The sequence below is a fragment of the Gouania willdenowi genome, chromosome 22 (assembly GCF_900634775.1).
Source record: "Gouania willdenowi chromosome 22, fGouWil2.1, whole genome shotgun sequence".
NCBI lineage: Eukaryota > Metazoa > Chordata > Actinopteri > Blenniiformes > Gobiesocidae > Gouania > Gouania willdenowi.
Window position 1 is genome coordinate 11,903,955 of NC_041065.1, and position 25,218 is coordinate 11,929,172.

A 25,218-nucleotide genomic window follows, 5' to 3' on the forward strand; every position below is an offset into this window, starting at 1 on the left:
AAATACTCAAGTACAAGTAAAACTTGTCGCAATTGAATAGTACTCAAAGTAAAAGTTACTAGTTACTTTCAACCCCCCATTTTTAAATTTTGGTAATACATCTTCCCACGGTTCCTTTGCATACAGTAAACATCTCATGTATAAACAGGAAGCGACCCAAATCGTGCACAATTGGAATTGAATTTATTGTACACAAAGGCATCTGTATAAAATAAAAGGTTTGTCAAAATGTACAATTATTTAAAAAAAAAAAAAAAACTCCAATTAATTAAATTCAAAATTTGAAAAAAATCTAAGCATAGCTAAATGTATGAACTCTAAGTCTTGTCAAATATGCCAATGCCATGTGGATAATAATAATAATAATAATAATAATAATAATAATAATAATAATAATAATAATAATAATAATAGAAAGTGGCTGGGTGTTAAAAAAGACAAAAAAAATCACAAAAAATAATAGAAATGTCACAAATTACTTTAATTCTTTTAAAATGTACTTAAGTACAAGTAAAATGACTGATTAAGAAATATACTCAAAAAAGTACAAGTACCCATAAATCAGAATCAGAATCAGAATAAAAAAATAAAAAAAAAATAACTCAGTGAAAGTCAATTAGTAGCGTGAGTACTTGTAATCCATTACCTTGTGATACATTATATATATTGAGTTCATATTAAATATTGTGTTGAATTCAGTGTAAACGCATGAATCCTATGAACAACACGTGTTTACTAACTTGGGGTCTTACGCAGTCACTCCATGCTCATGTGGAAGTGAACAGTGGGGTTTCCGTCTCTTTGGGGGTTTAAAAAAAAAAAAAAAAAAAGGCCTTGAATGTTGCTGCACAATACGCAATCAAGATCCCAAAGCCTAGACATTAGATAGCTTAATGAGTTCAGACTGCAATCACTGTTATGAAAAGGCCTGCAGGTCCATTTTCACCTCAGTAGTGCGGAGAAAAGGCTCCACGGGGCCCATTTAACTCACACATTACTACAGGTTAATGAACCACGGGCTGGAGGTGGATGTAAATAGGGCCCATATAATAAAAACCTGTTGAGACTCGGCTGTTTTGTTTGGTTTCCAAGGAGGAGGGGGTGATATTTGCCCCCCAAATGAAATATGTCATTACGAGGAATTCATGTGACACAAAAGGGGCGACAGTCAAAAATTGCCCCTCTGCTGTTCGGTAATTATATAGTTAGCCCTGGCAGGTGCACACGGTCCATCATGCAAATGGCTTTGGCTGTGCTGACATAATTAACCGCCGCGTGTCGCTTAAATTAACAATTAACTAACATGCAATTCTCAGCTCTATTGTCATGTCCTAGTGTCGAATTGCTCAGTATGACGAAGCCTTGTGATTTATTACTGACTTGGTCAAGTGAAAAGGCCAAATGAACGGAATTAGACGTGCTTATATCATCTAATCCAGGGTTTCTCAAATAGGGGTACGTGTACCTGTCAGTGCACAATCCTTTTGAGGGCCTGACCCTTGCAGATCCTTTCAACGCATGCGCGAAACGCGTCTACATCCGGTCGGCCTTTTTTTCTTCTTCTTCTTCTTCTTCTTCTTCTTCTTCTTCTTCTTCTTCTTCTTCTTCTTCTTCTTCTTCTTCTTCTTCTTCTTCTTTTTCTTCTTCTTCTTCTTCTTCTTCTTCTTCTTCTTCTTCTTCTTCTTTTTTTTATTATTATTTTTTAAATTCTTCTGCTTTTTCAGAAAAATTAGAAATCTATGTTTTTTGTATAGTACGTTGCATTATCAGTCTGCACTTTTATATTTTATGTGAGTATATATATATTTTTTGCTTTGTCAGCTGTATATTGCAGAAGCTTTTCAAAACATAATAATAAAAAAAAAATCATGTTTTGAGTGAATCACGATTTATTTAAAGTTTAATTCTATTTTCTGTTTGTTTATTATTGTCAATGTTGTGATCCGTTTTCGTATATAGACCCTTTAATTGTTTGTAAACATTGTGACGTATTTTGTTGGGCGGGGCTTAGCCTTGGAGGCTAAACCACAATTGTCTTCGATTTTTCTGAGCACGAGTGTCCGCTGGAATTCCTATAAAACTTTCGTTTAACGTCCACTAATGTTATTCGTCCTATTCTGGTACCCAAACACACAACAAAGCTGTAACATCACTAGCCTCCACAGTCTTTAGCCAGCTGTGTTTCCTGTTTCCTGTTACTCGTGACGTGGGTCACTAAGGGGTCTATATCATCTTGCGGTGGTTTTTCCTTTTTGTCTTTATTTTCAATTTTTTGTTTTTAATAAAAAATTAAAAACCACAAAATAGCATGATAATTTTCAACAAACGTATGGTCGGTTTACATTCGATTATCACACCCAAGGAGCTCTGTCGTATAGATTGCGAGTGAAGGAAGTGACGTAGCCTACGCACATACGTTAAAAGGATCCATAAGGATCAGGCACTGCCAGTACGCCTAGGGCAGACATATGGCAACCGGCGAACCAGGGGCCACATGTGGCCCTTGTTCTAATTTTGTGTGGCCCACCAAAACAAAATTGTAATCCATGAAGTTGGAAGTTATACAAAGAACAACATAATACACACAAAACTCCAGAAACCAAGAAATCAACAGCAAAATGGGAAAAATATCAATAAAAGTACAAAAAGTAACAACAAAAACACAAAAAGATTATAATAAAAGAAAAATTACAAAAATGTTGTCATAAAACACACCAAATGACAACAAAGACACACTAAACAACCACTTAAAAAACACAAAATGACTCCAAAAACAACAATATATACAAAAGGACTTAAAAGACACACAAAATGACAGAAAAATGCACAAAATGACAATAACAGAAAAAAAATATGACAAAACCACACATAATTAACTGAAAAAAACACATGAAAAGGCAACAAATATTTGCCATATTGACAAGAAAATCTACAAATGGAATTCAAAATTACACAAAATGTGGCCCTCGGATTAGAGAATCACATTTTTTGTGGCCCCGTTTGAGATAGAAGTTGCCCATCTTTGCACTAGGGGTACGTTATGGCACTACAGGGGGTACTAGAAAGAGAGAGAAAGTAAATTAACAAATGAAAGCATTAAAAGTATTTGGTTTTATCATGTTTATTTCTAGTTAAAAATGATAATCATAGTTATGATAATAAAAAGGATCTTGATCAGATCGTGAACTGAAAAGACAAGGGTCAGTCTTGGTCCCACACCAGGGGGAAGATGACTGGATATGATAGAAACTATAGAAATAAATCTATTCAGGAGGCACTAAATATGGTTTCATTCCATTTATTTACAAAATTAGATTCTTTAAAATGTGTGTTATCAGTGATAAATTCCATTGTTATTCTCTACAGTTATTTTTTCATAGAATTCTGAGCAAAGTATTGTCGTCGGACAAAGTGATACTTGGATTCAGAAATAAGAAAACAGGGATACATGGGCCAAAAAAGGTTGAGTATATCTGCATGTTAACGTTTATGTTAAAGCAGAGGAGCACATGCATGTTGCACACACCAAGCAGCACTATGTTGGTTAAAAAAAGGCCCTTTAACAGAATAAGACCACATGCTGCGATGCAACAAGCAGTGAAAGATGTGCTTTTTTAACCTCTCCACCGATCCCCATACAGCCTCCAGCCTGGGCGCAATTGGCCCCACCGTGGCCCACCCACACTGTCATTATCCCCACTGCCCTCCGCCATGACACGAGGACAAAGTAGACATTAAGCAACATTAAACCCTGGGATGGGAGTAATCAGGAACCCGTTATCTGTTAATGAAGGAAAACACATGCGGAGCGATACACAGAGCAGGTAATCAATAGAAAGGCCTGACAAAGGGAGTCACAGAGGACCCCCCCCCCCCCTAAAAAAGAGATCTGCAAATCAATTAGAATTGCTGTTTGCTTTGAAACCGTTCAGTCTATTTCCATTGATTACATGTTCATTAAAAGTAATTCCTCCCAGCTATACACACCACCAACAACAGTTGGCTCATCCAATTGTGCTTTTAAAATGTCTGATGGAGATCACACTGGCTGGGGTCCAAGCTCGCTTTTTTTTTTTTTTTTTAGGGTTCATGGCTTCACAGGGAGGAAGTTTGAGTTTTTTTTTTAAATGTGCAAGACTTTTCCATCTGAAGTTTTTAACATTAATGTGACAGTAGCATTCCTTTGGTAAACAAACACCCAAACATAAGGCCATGGCCACCAATAGGAGAAAGGATCATAACAATATTCTACATTGTTTAGTTTATCTGTTGTCTGAATGGGTATTACAATGCAAAACATACTAACATTGTCATCATTTCAGAGATTTCATCAGAGAAGCCAAATCCTTATAAAATGACAAAAACCTTCAAACAAATACATTTGAGGTGTTTTTGGTTTGTTTATTTATTATTATTATTTTTAAAGCGACTTAAGCCTAAAAAAAGGATTATAAGAAAAGAATATACAAACTATAGCTAAAAATAGAAGAAAAATAAAAAAAACAGACAACAGTGGAATAAGCAACTGTTTTAACCCCACATTAATGCAAAAACCTTTGCCAATTAGTCAAATATTTTATTTTATTTTTTTCTTATTTACCATAGGTTTGATATGAAAAAGCAACCATTTAATATTCTGTTTTTCAACTGAAACATTAGGTCTACTATGGTCCACTAATGATTTAAAGTAAAATAAGGGAAGGATTAGGAAAGTCAAGTCACTTTTAATGGAGTCTATGTTTACAGCAGTAACTATTATATGGCTGGGGGAGAAAATGACCAAAAAAAAGGCACATTTTGCCATTATTGTAAAAATTTAGTTCAAGTTTTTTTTTTTTTTTTTTTTTTTTGCCTATGTGGATTTAAAAAAAAAAAAAAAAAAAAAAAGTCAACAGTGTTGTTTACCTGAGTTTAATATTAAATTTCACCCTCAATATCATCCACTGGCTCCCCTGCTTTTTACACAAGCTGAGTTGCTTTTACCAAAGACCCACAACCTCTTGTTGGTTGCTATAGCATTTTCAAGCACCATTCTGAAAAATCCCAACCCCCACACAGACCTACTCTGCACACTTGTAATAAATTACCCTCAAGTGAAACGACTAAAAATGAGCTGGACCAACGCTGGACACGACCACTTCACTGAATAACACCTCATAAACTTTTTCATTTTTTTTTTTTTTTTTTTTACTGAGCCTGATCCTCAATGCTTTTATACAGTCAGTACAGGTGTCTGGGTCTTTCTGCTCACATGGGCTGAACCTTGACAACTCAATGGGCCCACTTTAATGGCAGCTTCTGGTTATCTGACTGATATTATGCAATCACAGTTGCAGATATAATCCGTAGGCGGCTGGTTGCATCCCAGGCAGAGCGTCCTCCTCCTCACCAGCACCCAGCAGTCTGAAGTGCAAACATATGGCGTGAAATGCTGTGAAGAGTGCTGATTTGATGATTAATCAAACATGCCCGCCCTCCAAAATAAATCTGTGCTAATAGTACAAAAAGTAGATGTTCATGACAGCATATGACCAAGTTTGGTGGTGATCAAATCCGAATCAACGTCTTTATTCTACAATCTCCATCTTTGGCAAATTGAATGCAGGGGGAAAAATAATTTTTAGGCACTTGACTTTCGCTATTCATAACTCTGATTGGGTTTCGCAGCTCTCGCTAAAAAAGCATTTACATTTTGAACGAGTCTTCAAAAATATTGTCCTTGCAGCTAAAAAAAAAAAAGTTTTGAAATTATTCAGAAATATTACATTAGCTTTTGTGGAAGCAGATTTGGGCCAAGTTTGATGGAGAAATGAATTTGGGTAAGATGTACATTTTAGGACATCCTCAGGTCTTAGAGTGGGGTCATGTTTCAGACCAAACTGACTCATGTCTCAGCAAAACCTTCCTCAAATGACACGGCCACAGACTTCAAAATAAAAGTCGTCAGACTTGGCCTGAGGATGTAAAACACGACATGACATATTGTGAAGAAACTGGAAATACAAATGACATCATCAATACGAGAGTAAGTGGAATGTTGTTATTTTCTGTTTTATTTTAAAGGTTAAGATATATCAACTTTTCATTAAACTATGTATTTATTAATCAAACAATACGTTGATAGATCTTAACTTTAAAAAAAAAATGAAAGGAAAGAACGGCTTTTCAACTTACTTCTTCATGTGTTTTTTTCAGTTCCTTCAAAATAAAACGCCATGTTTACGGTGTCACGTACTGAGTTTACCTCCGTACTGAGATTTTAACCCTAACCCTAACCTAATCCAATAAACAAATAAAACATGTGTCAGTTCACTTTGAAAACAAAAATAAACAAAAATTAATTACTATTTATTTTATTTTATTTTTTAGCAAAAGTTAATTTTCCGGTAGTGGGCATGTGTGCGCGTGTGCGTGTGCGCAATCTCAGTACGATGCGCACTTTTATTTTGAAGTCTGAGTCTTTTTCACTTGATGGCGTTTGGTTTGACAAGTGAAGCTTTTTCATCTGACATGAGTCCATTTGGTCTGATACAATGCAATGCAATTTTGTTTTTTGAGAGAGACTTGATAAACCATTTTATTTATTGCTTTGGTTGTGTGTGGTTTAGCATTTGAGGTGTTTTTTTGTGTGTGTTGCTAACAGAGACTGACAGTCCATTTTATTTTAATTGTTTCTTTTCTTTGTTTAAAAATATTTAAAAGTTCTTGACGTTCCAGTTACTGTACAAAGGTAAACAATACTAAGTTGATTGCACTTGAAAGGTTGTACTTGCATTATTATGATACATTAGTGATTCATTTGGTCTAAAAAAAATGTTGACAATAATCGTTTATCGGCAATAATTTGTGGGACAATACATCATTCAGCAAAATCTGTTTTCGTCCCAGGCCTACATAGGAGTTTATTATTTTCTTTACAGCTTCAATTACATTTATCATCCTGATGTATGATAAGACTTATCCCATCGTGCATGTAACAAAAGTCATTTTGATTGGATACCAGAAAGAAACTGAGTTGTGATTGGATTTCGTCCCATGTCAACATTATAGATTAGTTTTTATTAGACGACAAAAATATCAATACGTTTTTATTTATTTTTCATTCACATGTATTTTTTTAATTAGTCATAGTCTATTTATTGAGAACATAGTCGACAAAAATGATGATGAAAATTTTTAGCCAACATAATGAACACTGCCAAGAATACATCCAGCAGTGAATAAAATACTTTTTTTTAATATTTGCATTTTATTTGACATACAATACCTCCCTAAAAAAAACAAGATCATGGCTTCCCAGTAAAGGACCCGTGCCTGCTGTGTTTTTGGCAGGAAATCAATACAGGAGGAAAATCTGTTCTAATCATCTGTACATTTACCATCACAATCAACAATCAAAGCCAAGACCTGAACCTTTATTTGGAGGTCTGAGCTGAACAATTTTCCCACTGTGAAAGGCAAGCTAAATTAGAAGCCTTGGTTCCTGTTAGTTGCTCTTAATGGCTCTGATTTGTGAACTGCTAAATGAGGTTATATAAATTGATACTGGCAGAGGCCCCCAGGTGACAGGTGCAGTCAGCTGAAGGTGGGGGCAGGGATGCTGTCATCAACTGGGAGATGAATACAGAAAGATGTATTTGTGGGTACACTAAAAGGAGTGATTTACAAGTCCCATTTGGGTGGATTACCTGGAAATATAAGAGAAAATCCCATAGTGCGTGGGAATATGCAAGATTTTTAAGAATAAATCAGATTTGTTCCTTCATCAAACAAAAAAGGCCCTTTATAACCAGTTTATAATTCATCGTTTTTTCTTTTCATGTACAAAAGTGTAAATATATGATAAAAAAAGCCTTTACTTTACCATAATATGTGCAAACATCCCTTTGGTGTTTGATGTTTTACTGCTGCCACTTAACACAGCACAAAATATCATTGACATGCTCGTATACCCCCAACCGTGGCATCTCTTATTTATCATTTATCCAGCATCATCCCTTCTAAATACTGCACGGCTGACTAAGTATATCTGGTGCTGGCAGCTGGCCATGATTCAGACGAGTCTCCATAGTTCTGACTGAGGATGTAATAACAAGGGAACTATCAACATACAGCCTCTCAGGGAAAGACTGCTGAGTGATTGGAGCACTCTGACTCACTGCACTTCACTTCAGTCATTTAAGCTTTGCCCGCTACCGGGGATGTCTTCCTTCAAATGCTGCAGCTGACCAGTTGTGAATTTGATGGACAAAAACTCACATTTGCCTCCTAATGAGTGGGAATGAAAACATAGATAAACCCCACTTTTAATATTTGGTTTTATCTATTCAGAACTTAGCCGATAAATTAAAACTTGACGCCAGTAAATGAAAATGGTATTGGCAGTAATGTGAACTAGAAAAAAATGCATTGCCACAACGAATTGCAAACTCCTCCAGCTGTATGTGTTTATTGTCAATGAGCACAAGTTTGTAGACATTATGAAGGTAGAAGCAGGCTCTGGTCACACTGAGCTAAAGCTGCCCATAGAAGTCTAGGGTTAAAAATTTGGAACTTAAAAGTGGGAACGATTCACATTCTCACTTTTTATTTCAGACTGAAACGTAAACCTGCTGGAAACAATATTTATTTTTTATCATCGGATAAAAACGCAATGTACGCTTCATTGAAAATCATTTGATTTGAATCCTCACTTTAAACACTCTCTTATTGACATTGTCCGTCAAGTTTCGTGCATTGCATTGTGGGATGTGGAGTCCCATCGATGGATGCATAGAAGTGTGTGTTTTTTTTTTAAACTTCATTCTTATTTTCTTGTGTTTCTTCATCAGACAAAGTTAACAATGATTGGCTTGACACCATTTTTGTTCTAGTTCTTTCCCGGCATTGCCTGTGATATCACCTCGAAATAAACATCCACCATTATTTGCCTCGACTTTCAGTCCAATGGGAACACCAGAAATGTGTCATAAAATAAGACATTATGATAAGAATTCCATTTACTCCACATCCCACAATGCAATGCGCAGATCTTTTCATTTCTAATGTCAATAATGTTTATAATTTACAGTGGGAATGAAAACAAACTTATAGGGAGCAATTGCCATCTTTTATATCTTTTCATTCTGAGGTAGATGATCTCCGATTTATTTATCTTTGACGCCTACACAATGTCTTTATGTGATAAAAACCCATGATAGGATTTTTTTTTTTGCTATAGATTTAACACACTGTGTCCTTCCTCTAAACCTGATAAATCAATTCATAATTCTGACCAAAGCCTGACTATTGGATATAGATCTAAATATAGGTTAAAAAACAACAAAACACAACAAAAAACATGACCTCTTGAATTAGATGCAAAGCAGACTGTTAACCTGATTTTGCAAGAGCACATAGAAGAAGTGCTTGAGTGCAAGTGGAATTGCATCTTCTCATAGCTGATTGAAACATTGGTATAGCCATAAAAGCCTGTTAATAACTTCACAAGGATCCTTTGCACTTTGTTGATATTAAGGCTCTTTTCAGTGAGAAGTAAAGGGCCCCACCTTCCCACTATTGGAGCATCATTACTTAGAGATGTTAGTGAGATGACTTTATTAGAATTAGTTTATGAACAGTCCTTGTGGTGGTTCTGCCGACTCCCTTTGCCAGAGGAATGAATCTTTTAAGATTGTGCATATGGCACTTATTGTGTTGTGTAATCAGTTTAGCCAGTGTAGTGACAATTGTTGAGAAATTGGAAGTGGGTGACACAGCACCCAGCTTACGTATAATGGTGGTGGCCGTGAACAGAGGGAAGGACTGAGTGGTAGTACCTAAAACAGGTATTTGGGATCAACGTGTCTATGTGTTATTGGAGTGTTTTCTGATGTTTTAAAGACTCTTTCTCGTTCTGTGCTGAGCAGCGGCCCCTCCCCCATCCCAAAGCGGTCACAGGTAGCCACAGCAATCCCAGCTACCAGTCAGAGTTGACCCACACCACTCCACGTCCAGATTGCAAAAGAATAGTGCATGTTATTTCTACCTTGGATGTGCTTCTCCTAGGTTTACACGCAATTTATCCCTTCTGTTATCTCTTTGCCTCTAAATACCAGTATGTGAGGTAGACAACACGCAGTCATTTACATTTACATTGAGTCCGCGTGGAACTCCGCGGAGTCCATTCTGCCCGAGTATGTTTGGGCCTTTAGACTGATGTTTCTCCATGTCGGTCTTTCTTTTTTTGGCTTGCTTTGCCTTGTGACTGCCACGGGGACTTTTCCTGCTGGAAGGTCCGTCATTGCTCTTTTAATACAGATAGGATGTGAATGCGCATCGACTTTAGTCGGGCAGCCAACAGTAACACCCCAAAACAGCTCATGGAGCACTCTGTTTGCAAAATGATCTCTGATTGGCTGAAAAGTAGTGTCATGCTCCTGGATTTCTAAAGAAGGAGTAGAGGTCCAGTATACTCTCAGAACACTTTGAATAACAATATGCTAAAAGGTGATAATGGATTTTTGACCAAATGACAGCAAAAAAATTTACATACTGCAGCTTTATGTGTAAAATGAATGTACTGTCCTGGAACTGTGTTTATTCTTTGATTGTTTTTTTTTTTTTTTAAACTTATGAAAAATGAATGAGCTCAACCTGCACTCAGTATAGGCTTCACTTCTATATTATTATTGTTCATAAGCATTTCCTACGATTGTTTTTAGTTAGGGCTTATGGCAGCAAGTATAGTAGAAGGAAAATGGTACACATTTTGGGTTATCTACATTCATAAACTCTGAAGTTTGTACCCTTCATAAAACCCTAAATCCTCCGTCAGCTGGTGAGTGGGAAGCTTAGCCAGAAGCCTGTGAGAAAGGAGTACATTTAATTATTCTTCTCTCTGTAAAACTAGACAAAACCTTCCCAGGCCAATCCACTTGGCTCTCTACATTGTGCTCTCTCTTTCTCCTGACCTCCCTGTCAGGCCTTTACTCTGTCTCATGCTCTGTCAACATCATCTGCCACCACACAGCAGCCAGGCTGTAAAGTGGACCTTTCTCTTTTCCCGCAGGTGGCCGATGTGACTGAGGCAAGAAGCAGCAACAATCCCTCTTCACTCTTCCTCCTCCTCCTCCTTCTCCCACTCCTCTTCCTCCTCCTGCGGCTCCTTGCTTCCTGTAAAACACAAACGGACTCTCAGTCCCAAGTACACTCTTGTGAACAAAAGAAAAATAATGTTGTTAAGCTCTGCAGCAGAAAAGAAACAACTTTTGTAAAAAAAAAAAAAATAATTAATTAAAAAGTTTCATTGTGAAGAGCACAAATGTAGCGCTGTCTTCCTAGATGGGCAACTTCTGTCACAGCTGGGGCCACAAAAATGATGTGATTCTCTGATACGAGGGCCACATTATCCACATTCATGTCAGTATTTGAAATAATGAAGAATCTGAGCATTAATACAGAAAACAACTTGCACCTATTGTTGCTTTGTGTTTTTGGATTCATTTTGAAATTTTTTTTTATTGTCATCTTCTGTATTTTTGTTGTCATTTTGTACATTTCTGTGATTTTTCATGTTTTTGCAGTCATTTTGTGTATTTTTGTCATCATATTTAATTGTTTTTGAGTCATTTATTTTGTATTTGTGTTGTTGTTTTGTATATTAATATAATTTGGCGTATTTTTGTTGACATTTTGTGTATTTTGTAGTAATCTTATACGTGTTTTTGTTGTTATATTGTGGTTATCAAGTCTTTTTGTGTAATTTTGCTGTCAGTGCTTGTTTTTTGAGAACTTTTGTGTATTTTGTTGCCATTTTGTGTATTTCTGTGATTTTATGTATTTTTGATGTCATTTTGTGCATCTTTTAGTAATCTTGTGTGCATGCTTTAAGGGTAATTTCATGTATTTTTGTTGTCATATTGTCTTTTTCAAGTAATTTTTGTGCATTTATGTTATGGTTTTGTATGTGAAATATTTTTCTGTATTTGTATTCTTATTTTGAATTTTCTGGCTGTGTTTTTCTCCTTGTCATTTTAGTTGCATTAACCTTGGTGTGTTGGCTGTACATCCTGTGACCTGTACTTTGTAATAAGAATGTGTTAGTAATGACATACTGTAGCTTTTAAAGCTGCACTTACAATTAGCTTTGAATAAAGGAAATGAAACATGGGCTGTGTGCATGGGGTAATCATGGAGTCATTGTAAGGGTAAATCTTTTTCTTGTCAAAGGGGTTATTTCCATGGGTTTTTGCGTGAGTGCTTGTATATTTCTTTAAAAATCTGCATGAAGTAAAAAAAAAAAAGTAATAAAATGACTAAAGAAAGAGTATAGATGCTGCAATGGTAGAAATAAGTGTGTTATTTGCACAAATGACACCATTTTATGTAGTTTTTTTGTATTTCTTTGCAATTATTAACAAAAATGAGGATTAACCACTAGAATGTGCACAGCAATGGTGCAAAAAACAAACAAAAAGAAAGACAAGTTCAGTGATCAAAGCCCTGTAAAACTTAAATGTTTTTTTGTCTTTATACATCCCCTTAATAAAATAGTCACAGGGGATGAACTTTATTTAAGCAAACTGGAAAAAACAGGTTTGCTTTGAATCATCTCAGAGCATGTTAGTGTTCTCTTCTTCCTGTTTTGTGGGAGGACGTCACCTCAGTGGTGAATTAGGCTAAAAAAAAAAGGGCTTGTCTTTGGACCTCATGCTAAAATGATTGACCCGTCTAGAGAACATTATTGAGTGCTGATTGGTTCTACCGTCTCTTCTCTAATTGTTCTTTTTCTGCTGTTGCCTCAGTCGCTCTCCTCATTAAATGAAAAGGAAAAAAAAGTCTGAATAGTAAAAAAAAAAAAAAAAAAGATTTTCCCACAATCACTCAAGAGAGAAGAAAAAAAGTTCCCATCTCAGTGCCCTGCTGCAGTGCACACAGACCAAAGTGACAGAGAATGCACTTAAATGCAGTCATTGACCCTACAATTAGATAGTCTAAGCACAAGATATTTCTAATTATATACAAATTATATAACTTTTCTACATCTCAACAGCAAGTTCAAATATTTTGGAAAAAAACCTACACTTTTCAGTTCACTTCAGGTGGGTACAGCAATTAAAGATGAAATTTGTCTTGTCGTTTACATCAATTAATATTGGTAAGCACCTGAACAATTTCTGTCAATACTCCTACCCAAATCCCTCCCCCCCAATATAGCACTAAAAGCTATTACATTTTTGATGCAAGTGATGTAACGATTTAAAAGGCTTTTCACAAAAAAAAGGACCATTTTGACAAAATCTGAAAAAAACAATTATAAAGTTCAAAACTTCATTTTTACAGATTTCATATTGGAAGACTTCACATTGTTTTTTGTATAACCTGTTCACCAGTATGCACTTGTAATGTCAAAACAAGGGAGCACTGTGTGAATGAATGTATATGAATGCAAACTTGACATTTTGTGTTTATATATGTGTGTGTGTGTGTGTGTGTGTTTATCTGATAAATATGTCTATGTATATATACATTTATATGTATATATAAGACATCTATATTAGATTACAGCCCTTATTAGTTATAATAATAATATTATGTATATATAATTACATATATAATACTATTTTTAATACAGAAAGACAATTATAATATATAACTATTAAATATTGGCGAAGGGGTAGGATTTGATAAGTTTACCTCTTCCTACCCCTTTTCAGGCATAATAATCAGATATGAGATATGTATGTATGTATGTATGTTGATAAGTATATGTGGGTATAATTAAACATAGTTTATTAAATTTTTTGTATAATTATTTTTTCATAAAATATAATTAATTTATTTACTAACATCAAATGGTGTATATATTTTTGGATGTGTGTAGGTATAAGAATGTTTGATATGTATGTTAAGGTTCAAAATGTATTAAATGTCACATGCCTGGAAAAAAAGGGTTTAAATGTTTTTGACAATTCTGAGTACTTCATGTACAGAAAAGGGTTGTTCACAAGATAGTGGAACACAACAAAACAAAACAAAACAAAACAAAAAGATTGTTTATGATGTGGGAAAAAAGGCAACAAAAAATATTACGTGTCGAATTATCAAATTTTACCATGCTTCAATGCTACAATTCATGTAAAACTAAATTCAGAATATTTTGTGATTGTTGTAAACTATCAGAACCTATAATTATGGATGTTTAATAAAGCATTAAAGAAAGTTAAAAAAAAAAAAAAAGAAAGAAAGAAAGAAAGAACGTATTTACGTGTACCATCGAATCTCCAATAAAGCACTGCTTCTGTTTGGAGACAATTCACAATACAAGTGCACAAAACAATATATATTGCACGTACAAAAGAAATAAATACACAGTTGAGCAAGTTCAATGTGTGACAAGTCCATATTCATACATTTATTTAAATGAAGAAATTGAAGTAAAGCAAGCAATGCTGTGATAAAACAGGAAGTGAAGAAGCAGAATTAATTTAGCCATTGAGTGCGCGCACGCAACGTCAATTTGATGAACGTGCACGCGCTCGTAGCCGCTGCATCCCAGCCAATCAGCGCGCAGCTTTTACCCGCGTCACACAGTAATGGTGGAGACGATGAAGCAGAAGGGAAGCTGTTCTCCTCCCTGTGAGGGTACCAACATGTCTAACCACGGGGCATGTGTGAGCAGGCTGTTAACCATTCTGTCAGACTTCTCTAAACAGGTTGGTTTGAACTGTTTAGGCTGTTGTTACTGAAAGCTCTGAGCTTCCGGTATTTCTGTGGGTTTGGTCAGTGTGAAACATGCTAATGTTTTTAGCATCTGGCTTTGTTAGCATTCCTCGTTGCATGTTGTTTTTCCTCTGATAAAGCTTATTCTGGCTTAGTCAGTGTTTATAATCATATCAAGATTCAACACTGTATTTTTTTTATTTTTTTTAAATTATTTTTATGCATTGATTTTTTTTGGTAACAAATACAAAAAAGTGTGATTTGTCTCTCCAAAAAATACATTTCTACTAAGCTGTTCACTCTCTGTAGCATACTGTTATGTGACCGAGTAAACTGGCTTTTAAAATCTAGTTTTTCCTTCCACGGTGCTCCTAAGAATGACCCATTATTTCCTTTACATTGTACGAGGAGTTACAAAAACGTACCCTAGTGTATACACCTGTTGCATTAGTAGTTAGCGCTAGGCGATATGGACCAAAACTCATATCTGGCGATATATGATATTAATCTCAATATATTTAACTAAATAAAGGCGTACCAGAAAGACAATTCTGGGTTAAATGTGTTGATGAAAAATGCCACACGGACACATTTATTAACAAACAAATGCACAATATCAATATGTGCCACTCTTGTCTTTTTCTGCTCTAAGGGACAGCACGTGTGAGTGAGTTCTGTAGTGTGGCTTGTTTAAATAAAGGTCATCTAACTGAGCTTTACATGTTCTGAGAAGTAGTGAACGCAGCAACTCCTAAAACAAGTATTATAATACAAAATTTATATCTCAGAAAAATGAAAAAAAATTGTACAGGACAACAGCGTCTGACTGTACTCTATGAATAATATTAAATACTTCTATGATGTAATTTGTACTGTGATTGTGTAAATAAAAACAAGTTTAAAAAAAATAGATATATCTCAATATAGGCAATATTGTCATTTTCTGTACCGCCAAAATAGAACACTCGATATATCTTGAATCACGATATATTGCTCAGCCTTATTGGTAGTATTTATTTATTTATAACCTTTGTTTATAGTTAAGTTCCATTGACAAAAAAGACTTGTTTTGGACAACACATTATATCACCATAATTCATTCTCCTAAAAGACAAACAAATGAGTAAAAGCTAGTAAAAATAAAACAGTCCTGGTGGAGGTAATTATTTATGAAACAATGAAAGATATTATGATTTCAGCACCGCCATTGTTCTGATGTTTGTGACGCTAACCATGTGTGTTTTGAATCGAAGCTCAATTTAGATGATGATGTCCTTAAAGTCCAAGTCAACCCCAGTGCTGCGACTCTTCCTTCATCTCAGACAGCTCACGTGTACAATTGCTTGCAGGAGCACATCACAAAAATGCAGGTAATTTTCACCTGTGTCATTTATATAATGTAACTAAAACATTTCAATTCAAGTGTTATTTACCTACAATTATGGATCTTTGCATTAGAACTACATTTGTATCTGTTGTAAATGACCTAAATAAGAATTATGATCGATTTGGAGTATTGATTGTTCACTCCTTTTTTTTTTTTCTTAATATATAAATAGGCTCTTTCCGAAAGTCTCAAAACCCAACTGGATGCAAACCCTGATTCATCATCTGCACAAGGCAGCAAACCAGATGATGTCATCACCTCATCTTTACCCAAACAGCTGAGAGCCGCCTCGTCTGAGAACCGTCCCTGTAGCTCGGGGGCTACAGACAGCAGGACCCCATCTGATGATGTCATGGTTCAAATCAGAGCTGGGAAGTCAGAGGTTGGTTTCTGGGGTTAACATTTTAGAACCCTCTTTACTCTGTCAAGCAAATGAATTATCATTAGTAATTCTTCCCACGGATGTGCATTATGCACGTGATTCTCCGTAGAAAAGCAAGTGCTTCATGGAGACCTGATAAGATGAATGGGCAGAGAAAAAAGGGTCCTTTAGTGGTGGGCTGGGGAAGTGGAGAAACAATAATGGCCTTTGATTTTATGTGATCGTGGAAAATGGACAGACAATACAGAAATGGCAATATTATTATTATTTGTTGTTTTTTATTACCTCCATAAAGGAGTTCATCCTTTCACAGACATTTATTTTGTTGTTTGTTTTACTGTTAACAGCATAAGGTTAAAATTACTTAATACATTTTGACCAATATTTAACCAAAGGCCATGGCAGATTCCATTGACTCTTGGAGGGGATCTGGATCAATATGCTGAGTTTGTATCTGTTTAGATGTAAAAAAAAAAATCCCTGTCTATCATTTGGGTTGGTTCCTTAATAACCCCTATTCTCTGAGTACTCTTGTTTTCAAAAGTACTTTTATTTTATTCTTTAAAAACAAGTTCTGATGAACTACGGCCGCGCCCGCGAAACGTCTCTGCACAGAATAGCACGTACCACGTTCCCGAGAATCCAGTCAAATGACTCTGTTCCACTGAGTAAAGAAAATGCCGCTCCCTGGGGCCCCCGTGGCACATACGGAGTAACGGGCCACATTCATATATTAGTATGTGTCAATGATTCGGTACCACCACCTGTCGTAATATTTGACTGGCAAATAATTGAGAAATTGACTTTAGTTTTTTTCTTTTGGGCCCCTGGGGTCCAAATCAAAAATCGGGCTACGAGTGTTGTTGCGTACACATCCATAGATAGCTACCAAATTTCAGCCTGATCCGTTCACGAATAACAGCGGAGTAGCGATATTAACTAGTGTACACAAGAAGAAGAAGAAGAAGAAGAACCAAGTGAGTGGTGTTTTGAGTCTGGTAGCCCGGCCTAAAGATTAAGCAGAATTTGCAACATGACAATGAATATACCCTCGCATGAATGTTTTAGGAAAATATCACATTTACATGCAATTCGTCTTAGTATACAGGTGGTCAGTGAGACGGATATGTCAATTCTCGTGCAAAATCGGACATTATGTAGCAATAGGATGGAATTTGCCTTTTAAATTAAATAGCTATGACACAGTGATATTGTTCCCATGTTTTGGGACAAGTTTGTATACAAATTAACCATTATGTTTTTTAAGGAAAGTGGATTTTCATAAAATATTACATATCTTATCATATCAGTATTCACAACTGTGACACTTGAAAACATTTGTCAATGTTTCAGTGAAAATAGACCGTTACAGAAAAAAAAGAATGTTAATATAGGCACTGACTACATCTGTCATCTGTATTTATCAGTGCGCACCATGTTGGTGACCTCTGGTCCAATGTGTTGCTTTAGCAAGTATAGCACAACGCTGGATGTCAGATCTCACTCAAAATCTCAGCACGTAATTAATTAAACTGGGCTTTAAGCCTTTATTCGTCATGTATATATGTTGTTTCACATATATATTGAAATTTGTCCTCTGCAATTTAACCCATCCCTGGGGAGCAGTCGGCAGCCATTTTGCGGCACCTGGGGAGCTGTTCGGGGTTAAGGGACTTGCTCAACATCCCACAGTGATGGCCCAGGTGAGGCTTGAACCGGGAACCCTCTGATTAAGGCCAGTGTCCTTAACCACTAGGCCACCACTCTCCACGTGCTTGTTTCAGTGCATTTCTGCTGTGTATAAATATAGAATTTATGACTTTAGTTAATTCCATTAGTCGTATTAGACATGTTTGGCTGGATTTTGGGGAATGTTCTGTGATGTCACCTTATTATGGAAAGCAGATGAAACGGAAACTAAACGGCTATGTGTAAACGGACACAGAGATGACGGGGATTGGGTAAACTGAAAGGGAATTGGGGAAAATTTGAAACGCAAAAATCTGAGGCTCTACACATTGCTGGAGGGTTTTGAGAGAGGGCCAGGTCCTTGATGAATTATGAAGTGGATGCTCATTACTCTGAGATTGCATGTGGATGAAGGACGAGAGGCCCCATTCTGTTGTGCATTTATTTTAGTAGCCAAGCAAACAGTATTCATACTCTATCATCCAATGATGGCAGGCAGTTCAACTTTTTTTTTTTGGCTATGTGGAATTACTTTGTGCTAAATCTCTCATTTGTGTGATGCAAATCCCTCCTCCTACTTTGTCCCAGTTCATTAGCAACAAGTAGGTAAAAAAAAATAAATAAAATATTGAATTCTGGTGACTAATGAACAGCCCATCCATCCTGTGTGTCACATGGTTTGTGTCGTGTCCTCTTTCCAAACCCATAGATCGAGCGGAGGATATCTGCATTTATGGAACGCAAGCAGATGGAGATCAATGAAAACAATGTTCGCGAGTTCTGCAACGTGATCGACTGCAATCAGGGTGAGAATGGGAGAGAGGTTGAGGGGGGGCAGGGTGGAGAGGGAGCCTGCACACAGATTGCCAATGTTTGGGAGAGAGCTGATTTCCACAGGCGAGAGGTCAGGCTGAACTGCTCCAAGAGTGGAGCTGAAGTAGCTAACACACTCGGCCTCAAAACACGACCCGCTTAGTGCAGAAAAACACAAGATAGGGGAGCTTTTTAAAATTCAGCTCACTTGTGTATGACACCACGGATAGAAATCAGGCGAAGCACTAAGTTGAGGGTTACATTTTCCTTCGATTCATTTATTTTCTTTTAATTACTTTCCAACTCATGTGGATACTCATTGCAATTTATGTCATATTTGATCCTGCAGAAAACAGCTGTGCCAGAACGGATGCAGTGTTTACCCCATACCCCGGCTTTAAAAGCCACATTAAAGGTAAAGAAACGTGACATTTTTAAACTACATTTTAAATGGCATCTTGTAATTACAGTTTATAATTTGATGCACAGGCAGAAAACTCCCAGTAATCAGTTAATTGCACCATAATGTATTTTTTCAGGTAAATGTTCCAATTTACACCATACAGCACGGTTGGGGTCAATTATAATTGTAATCACTTAATTGGTAATTAATTGCAATTATGACATAATGATGTTTGTAAATGTAATTGGAAAAATCTGTTGTGGTTGTAATCATAATGGAATTGTAAGCATAAAGGTTAGGGTTTATTGGCATATTTATTAAAGGCTCAGTAATTGTGATTAATTGTAATTGAACTTTCGGAGTTGAAAATGTAATTGACTTGTTGGGGAAAAATACTAATTGTAATTTTAATTGGGAGATGTAATTGTAATTGACCCCAACCCTGCCATACAGTGATACACAACTCATAATACAGCTTTATTTTTTAAGGCAGTGATTCTCAGTCAACATTTAACACAAAAACAAGCTGTGACTTTGCTTAAGGAATTCATTTCATGACAAATGGGTGGGTTTGAACAGAAGCCAAGATAATTAACAAAAAATGTTTTTTTATTTTCAATTACAGGCCAAGAAAGGCATCAGTATTTTTGATTCACAAGCTAAAAATAATTATTTGGCCATTGCCTGCAACCAGGGTTGGGGTCAGTTACATTTTTCAATTACAATTACGTCTTTTATTATCCATGTTTAATAACAGCTCAATTACGATCAATTTCAGTTAATCACAATTACTGAGTCTGAAATAAATCACCCCATAAGACTCAACCTTTCACTTGTGTTAGCGTTCTGTTAGCTTTCTGTTAGCATTTCTTATGATAACAGGTCAGTTTTCACCCTTGTCTTAAATCAGCTGTAAAACACACAAAAAACTTATGTCATCTTGTGGTTACCTTGTTACGCTTCCTTATCCATAAAAATATTGGTTTTAATATTTTTGGTGTGGTCGTCTAAGCCGTTTTTCTGGCAGTATAGGCCTAGATTTCAATCGTTTTACAAAAATGGTACAATTATCCTCAAGAGAAATTACAGGAAAACTTGATATGAAACATATTTTAATAATTAACTACGTATGTGTAAGCCATAGAACTGTAACATAGTTCCCCAGTTTTGCATTTAATTAGATTATAATTGACAGTTTTTATAGAATTTCTATGCCAATTACAAAGTAAATAATCTGAATTCAATTACAACAGCAACAGATTTTTAAAATTAATTATGTCATAATTGTAATTACCTATACATTTTGTGATTATAATTTACCCCAGCCCTGCCTGCAACCTACTAAAAATGGATCTTCAACACACTTTTTGTGATGATGTTGAGAAACTCCCATTTAACTGTTAAAAAACAAAACACCAGTACATTGCAATGAAGATAGGATCGTTACTGTTTTCATTAGAAAAGTTAAACGTCTTGATTGAAGTATTTCCTGTGAAGGTTTGGTGCTCTGTGGTTAACTCAGGCTTTGGCCTTTGTTTGGCTGAGCAGTCTCCCGCGTGGTGAACGCACACGGACCACAGACACGCTGTGGGGGAGGTCAAGGAGAGGCTGGGGCGGCACAACAGGGGCCATCGGCCAGAAACTGTGGAAACGCTGCACTCGAAGAAAGACTTCAAAGCATCGAAGCTCACCTGAAACTCCCAACAGGTGAGAAAAGGGAAAAATAGATATTATTGCTATTATTTCCCTTCCTTGATTGGAGGAGTTCATTGGAAAACATGGTAAAAGTAATCAAAAATGGGGAAAACAGGCACTCCAAAATTGAAAAAATCAGAAAATGGAAAGATTATAAAAAGCCTCTATTATAATGGCCAAATAATTAAAAAGCCAAGATGTTTCGACCATTGGCAAACATGGTAAACGTATGTTCCAGTGGATAGAAGATAAAAGTATTAATGTAAAAATTTTAATTAAATAAAATTATAGTGTAGGCCTCAAATATCATTGAATCAAACATCATTTACCCCAAAAAGAAATAAAATTGCACCTCGAAAGTTTGTCTTCATCTCCATCGTAAACGGTCCATTTCTTGACATTTTTGCAGATTGCATTGTGGGATATGGAGTTGTGGAGACGAATTCATGGAAGTGTTTTTACTTCATTCCAAAATCACGGGGAATACCGGGAATAAACCAATATAATACGGTCCACAAGGGCCACTACCCAGCATGTTTTAGATGTTTCCCTCTTCCAACACACCTGATGAACTCATCATCAAGCTCTGCAGAATCCTGATAACGATCCTGGTCATTTCAATCAGGTGTGTTGGAAGAGGGAAACATCTAAAACATGCTGGATAGTAGCCCTTGAGGACCAGGACTGGGGACCCCTGCAATATGGTGTCAAATGAATCACTGTCGTCCTTGTCTGGTTATGAAACACAAGAAATCCAAGTAAAAATGAAGTCAAAACTCTCCTATGCGTCTGTTTACAGGACTCTACATCCCACAATGCAATGTGCGAAGATGTCAAACGGAATGTTTATGGTGGAGATAAAAACCATATTAATTTCATTTAGCAGTAAATGATGTGTAATTTATTGATTTATGAGGTATACACTATGATTTTATCTAGTAAAAAGGTATCTGGTGTAGCAGCTTTAAGTTTCTTTGTGCGACTCTTTAATATTTTCATTATAATCTGCTGTAAACATAAACAAATGTGCAGCATTATGGTGATTAAACCTGTGGTGTTTCACAGTGGCTTCAGTTCCTCTGAGTGTCTACCAGAGACTGAAAAAGTTAGAGGATCGTATTTTGGAGTTGGAGGGACTTTCACCGGAGTACTTTCAGACCACAGTGAGTATCAGTATTAACTAGTGTTGATACCAAAAGGTGAGTATCGGATACGATAAAGTATTGACAGTAACAGCGCCGTGTTCATCTCTTAATATTTATAGTTCATCTCCAGTTTTCTTACCCCTCCCCCTTTTCATTTGACACAACTTTATTCGCTGCTGCAGACGCAAACAGACACACTTGCAGCCCCTCCCCTCAGCTGCAGCTGAACACACTACCCCTTCATAACACGAGCTGATGTCGGCACAGCTGCAACATGGCTTGTGCTGCTGCTGGGTGGTCTGCACAACAGATCAGTTGGTTAGTAAAAAAAATCGCACTGTGTGCGAGGGACTGAGGGTGCGTGCACGCTGTAGAGATCTGAAGTTTTTCAAAATCAAAATCAGTTGTTGAAAACACACACATATGTAATGTTTTTTTGAAACATAAATCTTTATATGTTCCTGTGCAATATGTATTTCACAGCATGCCTGTCAAAAGAAAAGTTTCTTTCAAAATAAAAGACAAATCCAACACGAGAGACATTAAGTATTTATTTATTTTTAACCAGCTGTCTGCGACCCACCCAGTACATGTTTGCGACCCACCAGTTGAGAATCTCTGAAGATTGTTTTTTTGGAGATTTTATACTGTAGAATAGACTGGGCGTGTCTTAACTGCTCCAGGAGCCCCGCCCATAATCAAGGCATTTTTGAGTTTCCCTCCTAGTGACAGGTCAACTAAAACCATTTTTATTTATTCTTTAATGATGAAGTGAAACAAATACACATACAAAAAATTATATTAGAGTTCTCTTCAATTTGATAAATTCAAGTTTGATTATATTTAAATGTTTCTTGTAAGAACAGTTTAAGGGTAAAAAATACACTCTAGTGGGTAATAATTACTTTGTTGGACTCCATATTGGAGCTGTGAGACATCCGCACACACAGACTGATATTTCCCATGCTGAAGGAGTGGGTCCAGTGAGCGAGCTCCCCAAGTGTTCTTGAGATGCTGCATGTCTCTTCATGGTACTATTTCTCAGCACAGCATGCTGCTTCTGTGAGTACGCTGCTCTCCATCTGCTTTTGACTCACTGCATGGTTGTGTGAGCAGAGCAAGAGACGTCAAGAGTCTTGGGATAAACTGATGAGGATGGGGGGGCTTTTATACGTGGAGTTCCCCCACTTCCCCTGTTTTCTTCCTTTCCTCTCTCAGCGCTTTGGTGTTCGCTGAAAGGCGGGACGCAGCCGGTGCATGATTTCAGGGACGTTTCCATCTTATGTGGAGCAGTAACCACAAAGCATAATAAAATATAAAACTGCAGTGCAGGTTTTTTTTTTTTTCAGTTAAAATCTACAAAGTAGAATCATAACAAAGCTCTAAAGTGGTTGAATAGATGAAGTCCACTTCTGGGGTTATCAAGGACATGCTGGGCCATACCACCGTCCTTTATTTTTCTTCCAACTATAGTCAAAGTACCCATTGTAGTCTGAGTTCAATGCAAAAAAAAATACCAACAAAAAAATCGACGTTTTTCAATGTTTCTTGTCTAAATGTTTCTATTCTTGACCTTGTGGGACATTTGGAAGAAAACCGCTGAGGTCAGGCTCTCAGAGCTTGAGCCACTTAACAAAGGGTCAAACATGTGTTTCTGTGTCTTTTAGAGCCACCTGCACAAACGACCAAAAACAGCCATGGCCCAGGTAAAAAAAAACAATGTTTGTTTCCTGTTCTCGGAGCAGCTGGAAGTGGAAGGCTGAGTTGTTGTGAGTGAGTAATGAGCCGTTCTCTCTCAGTCCTGCAGTCTGAGTGAGTTGGATGAGAAGATCAGTGCAGTGAAGGCAGCGCTCATGAGGAAGGTGACGGACTTCGATCCTGGATATGGACCAGATTGTCCTCTCTAATGCATTCAATGTACATAACTGTGTATTTGTACCATTAGTTTTTTTTGTTTGTTTTGGCATTCTTCATTATGAACCATAAAGCAATATCCAGAGGTGTAAAGAGTATACTGATATATATCCTACTCAAGTAGAAGTACTGTTACTTGATTGAAATTGTATTCAAGTACTATTAAGTCATACATAAACAAAATGTGATGAACTACGGCCAGGAATGCGGAACATTTCCGCGCCAAATGGTACGTACCACATTCCCGAGAATTCAGTGAAATGACTCGGTTCCACTGAGTAAAACAAATGAAATTGTGCGGCGTAAAATCGTAATCTGCATTGAATTACCTTTGGAACGACATATCACACGACTATGCTCTGATAAAATGAGAAAATACCAGAAAAGGGGGTGTCCCCCCCCTTTCAAAAAGGTCTCAGAGAGGCTCTTGACATCCGCTCATAGAATATCCATGTCAAATTACAGCTCGATTTAACAAGCATTAACCACCAACTGTCGTAATATTTGACTCACAAATAAATAGAAAACAACTAATGGAAATTGCCTTAAAAAGGGGGTGGGCCCCCGGGCCCCTAATTAAATTGTGCGAGACATAATCATAATCTACGTTGAATTACCTTTGAAATGATATATCACACGACAATGTCCCATAAATTTGGAAATTATCAGAAATGAGTGGTGGGATTTCAAAAAGGGGCTCTGAGCGTCTCATCATATTCATTCATAGAGTATTCATACCAAACCGCATTCCGATCTAATGAGAACTAACGGAGGAGTAGTCATTTGAAGAATGGGGTCCCCCTGGCGCCCCCGTGACAAATACGGGGTATTGGGCCCCATTTATATATTGGTATGTGCCAATGATTCGGCCCCACCAACCGTCGTAATATTTTACTCGCAAATAAATGAGAAATCGACTTTCCTTTTTTTTTTTTTTACTTGTCTGCACATGCTGTCAAAGGTCAACACCACAGGAAGTGCACTCATTATGAGACAGCAATGCATATTTTGTTATTGCAATAAAATACATTGATTTATTTTATTGCTTAATTGTGACCATCACCAGCCCTCCCTAAGGAAGGGTAAG

General features: G+C 36.6%; 1 protein-coding gene across 1 annotated transcript; it reads left to right on the forward strand.

Moving 5' to 3' along the window:
* The first annotated feature begins 14,568 nt into the window (after window positions 1-14,568).
* Window positions 14,569-24,592, forward strand: mbip (MAP3K12 binding inhibitory protein 1). The gene is made up of 9 exons (XM_028438105.1): window positions 14,569-14,696; window positions 15,957-16,073; window positions 16,263-16,472; window positions 18,871-18,967; window positions 19,324-19,389; window positions 20,926-21,084; window positions 22,138-22,235; window positions 23,885-23,923; window positions 24,017-24,592. The coding sequence occupies exons 1-9, from the start codon at window positions 14,577-14,579 to the stop codon at window positions 24,122-24,124; spliced, it is 1,014 nt and encodes a 337-aa protein (XP_028293906.1). The 5' UTR covers window positions 14,569-14,576; the 3' UTR covers window positions 24,125-24,592.
* Window positions 24,593-25,218: the final 626 nt, after the last annotated feature.

Excerpts from the sequence above, each read along its gene's own strand:
- mbip (XM_028438105.1), top strand. The coding sequence starts at position 14,577 with ATGGTGGAGACGATGAAGCAGAAGGGAAGCTGTTCTCCTCCCTGTGAG. Across the intron at positions 21,085-22,137 it reads TCACCTGAAACTCCCAACAG|TGGCTTCAGTTCCTCTGAGT; the intron begins GTGAGAAAAGGG and ends GGTGTTTCACAG. Across the intron at positions 22,236-23,884 it reads CGGAGTACTTTCAGACCACA|AGCCACCTGCACAAACGACC; the intron begins GTGAGTATCAGT and ends TGTGTCTTTTAG.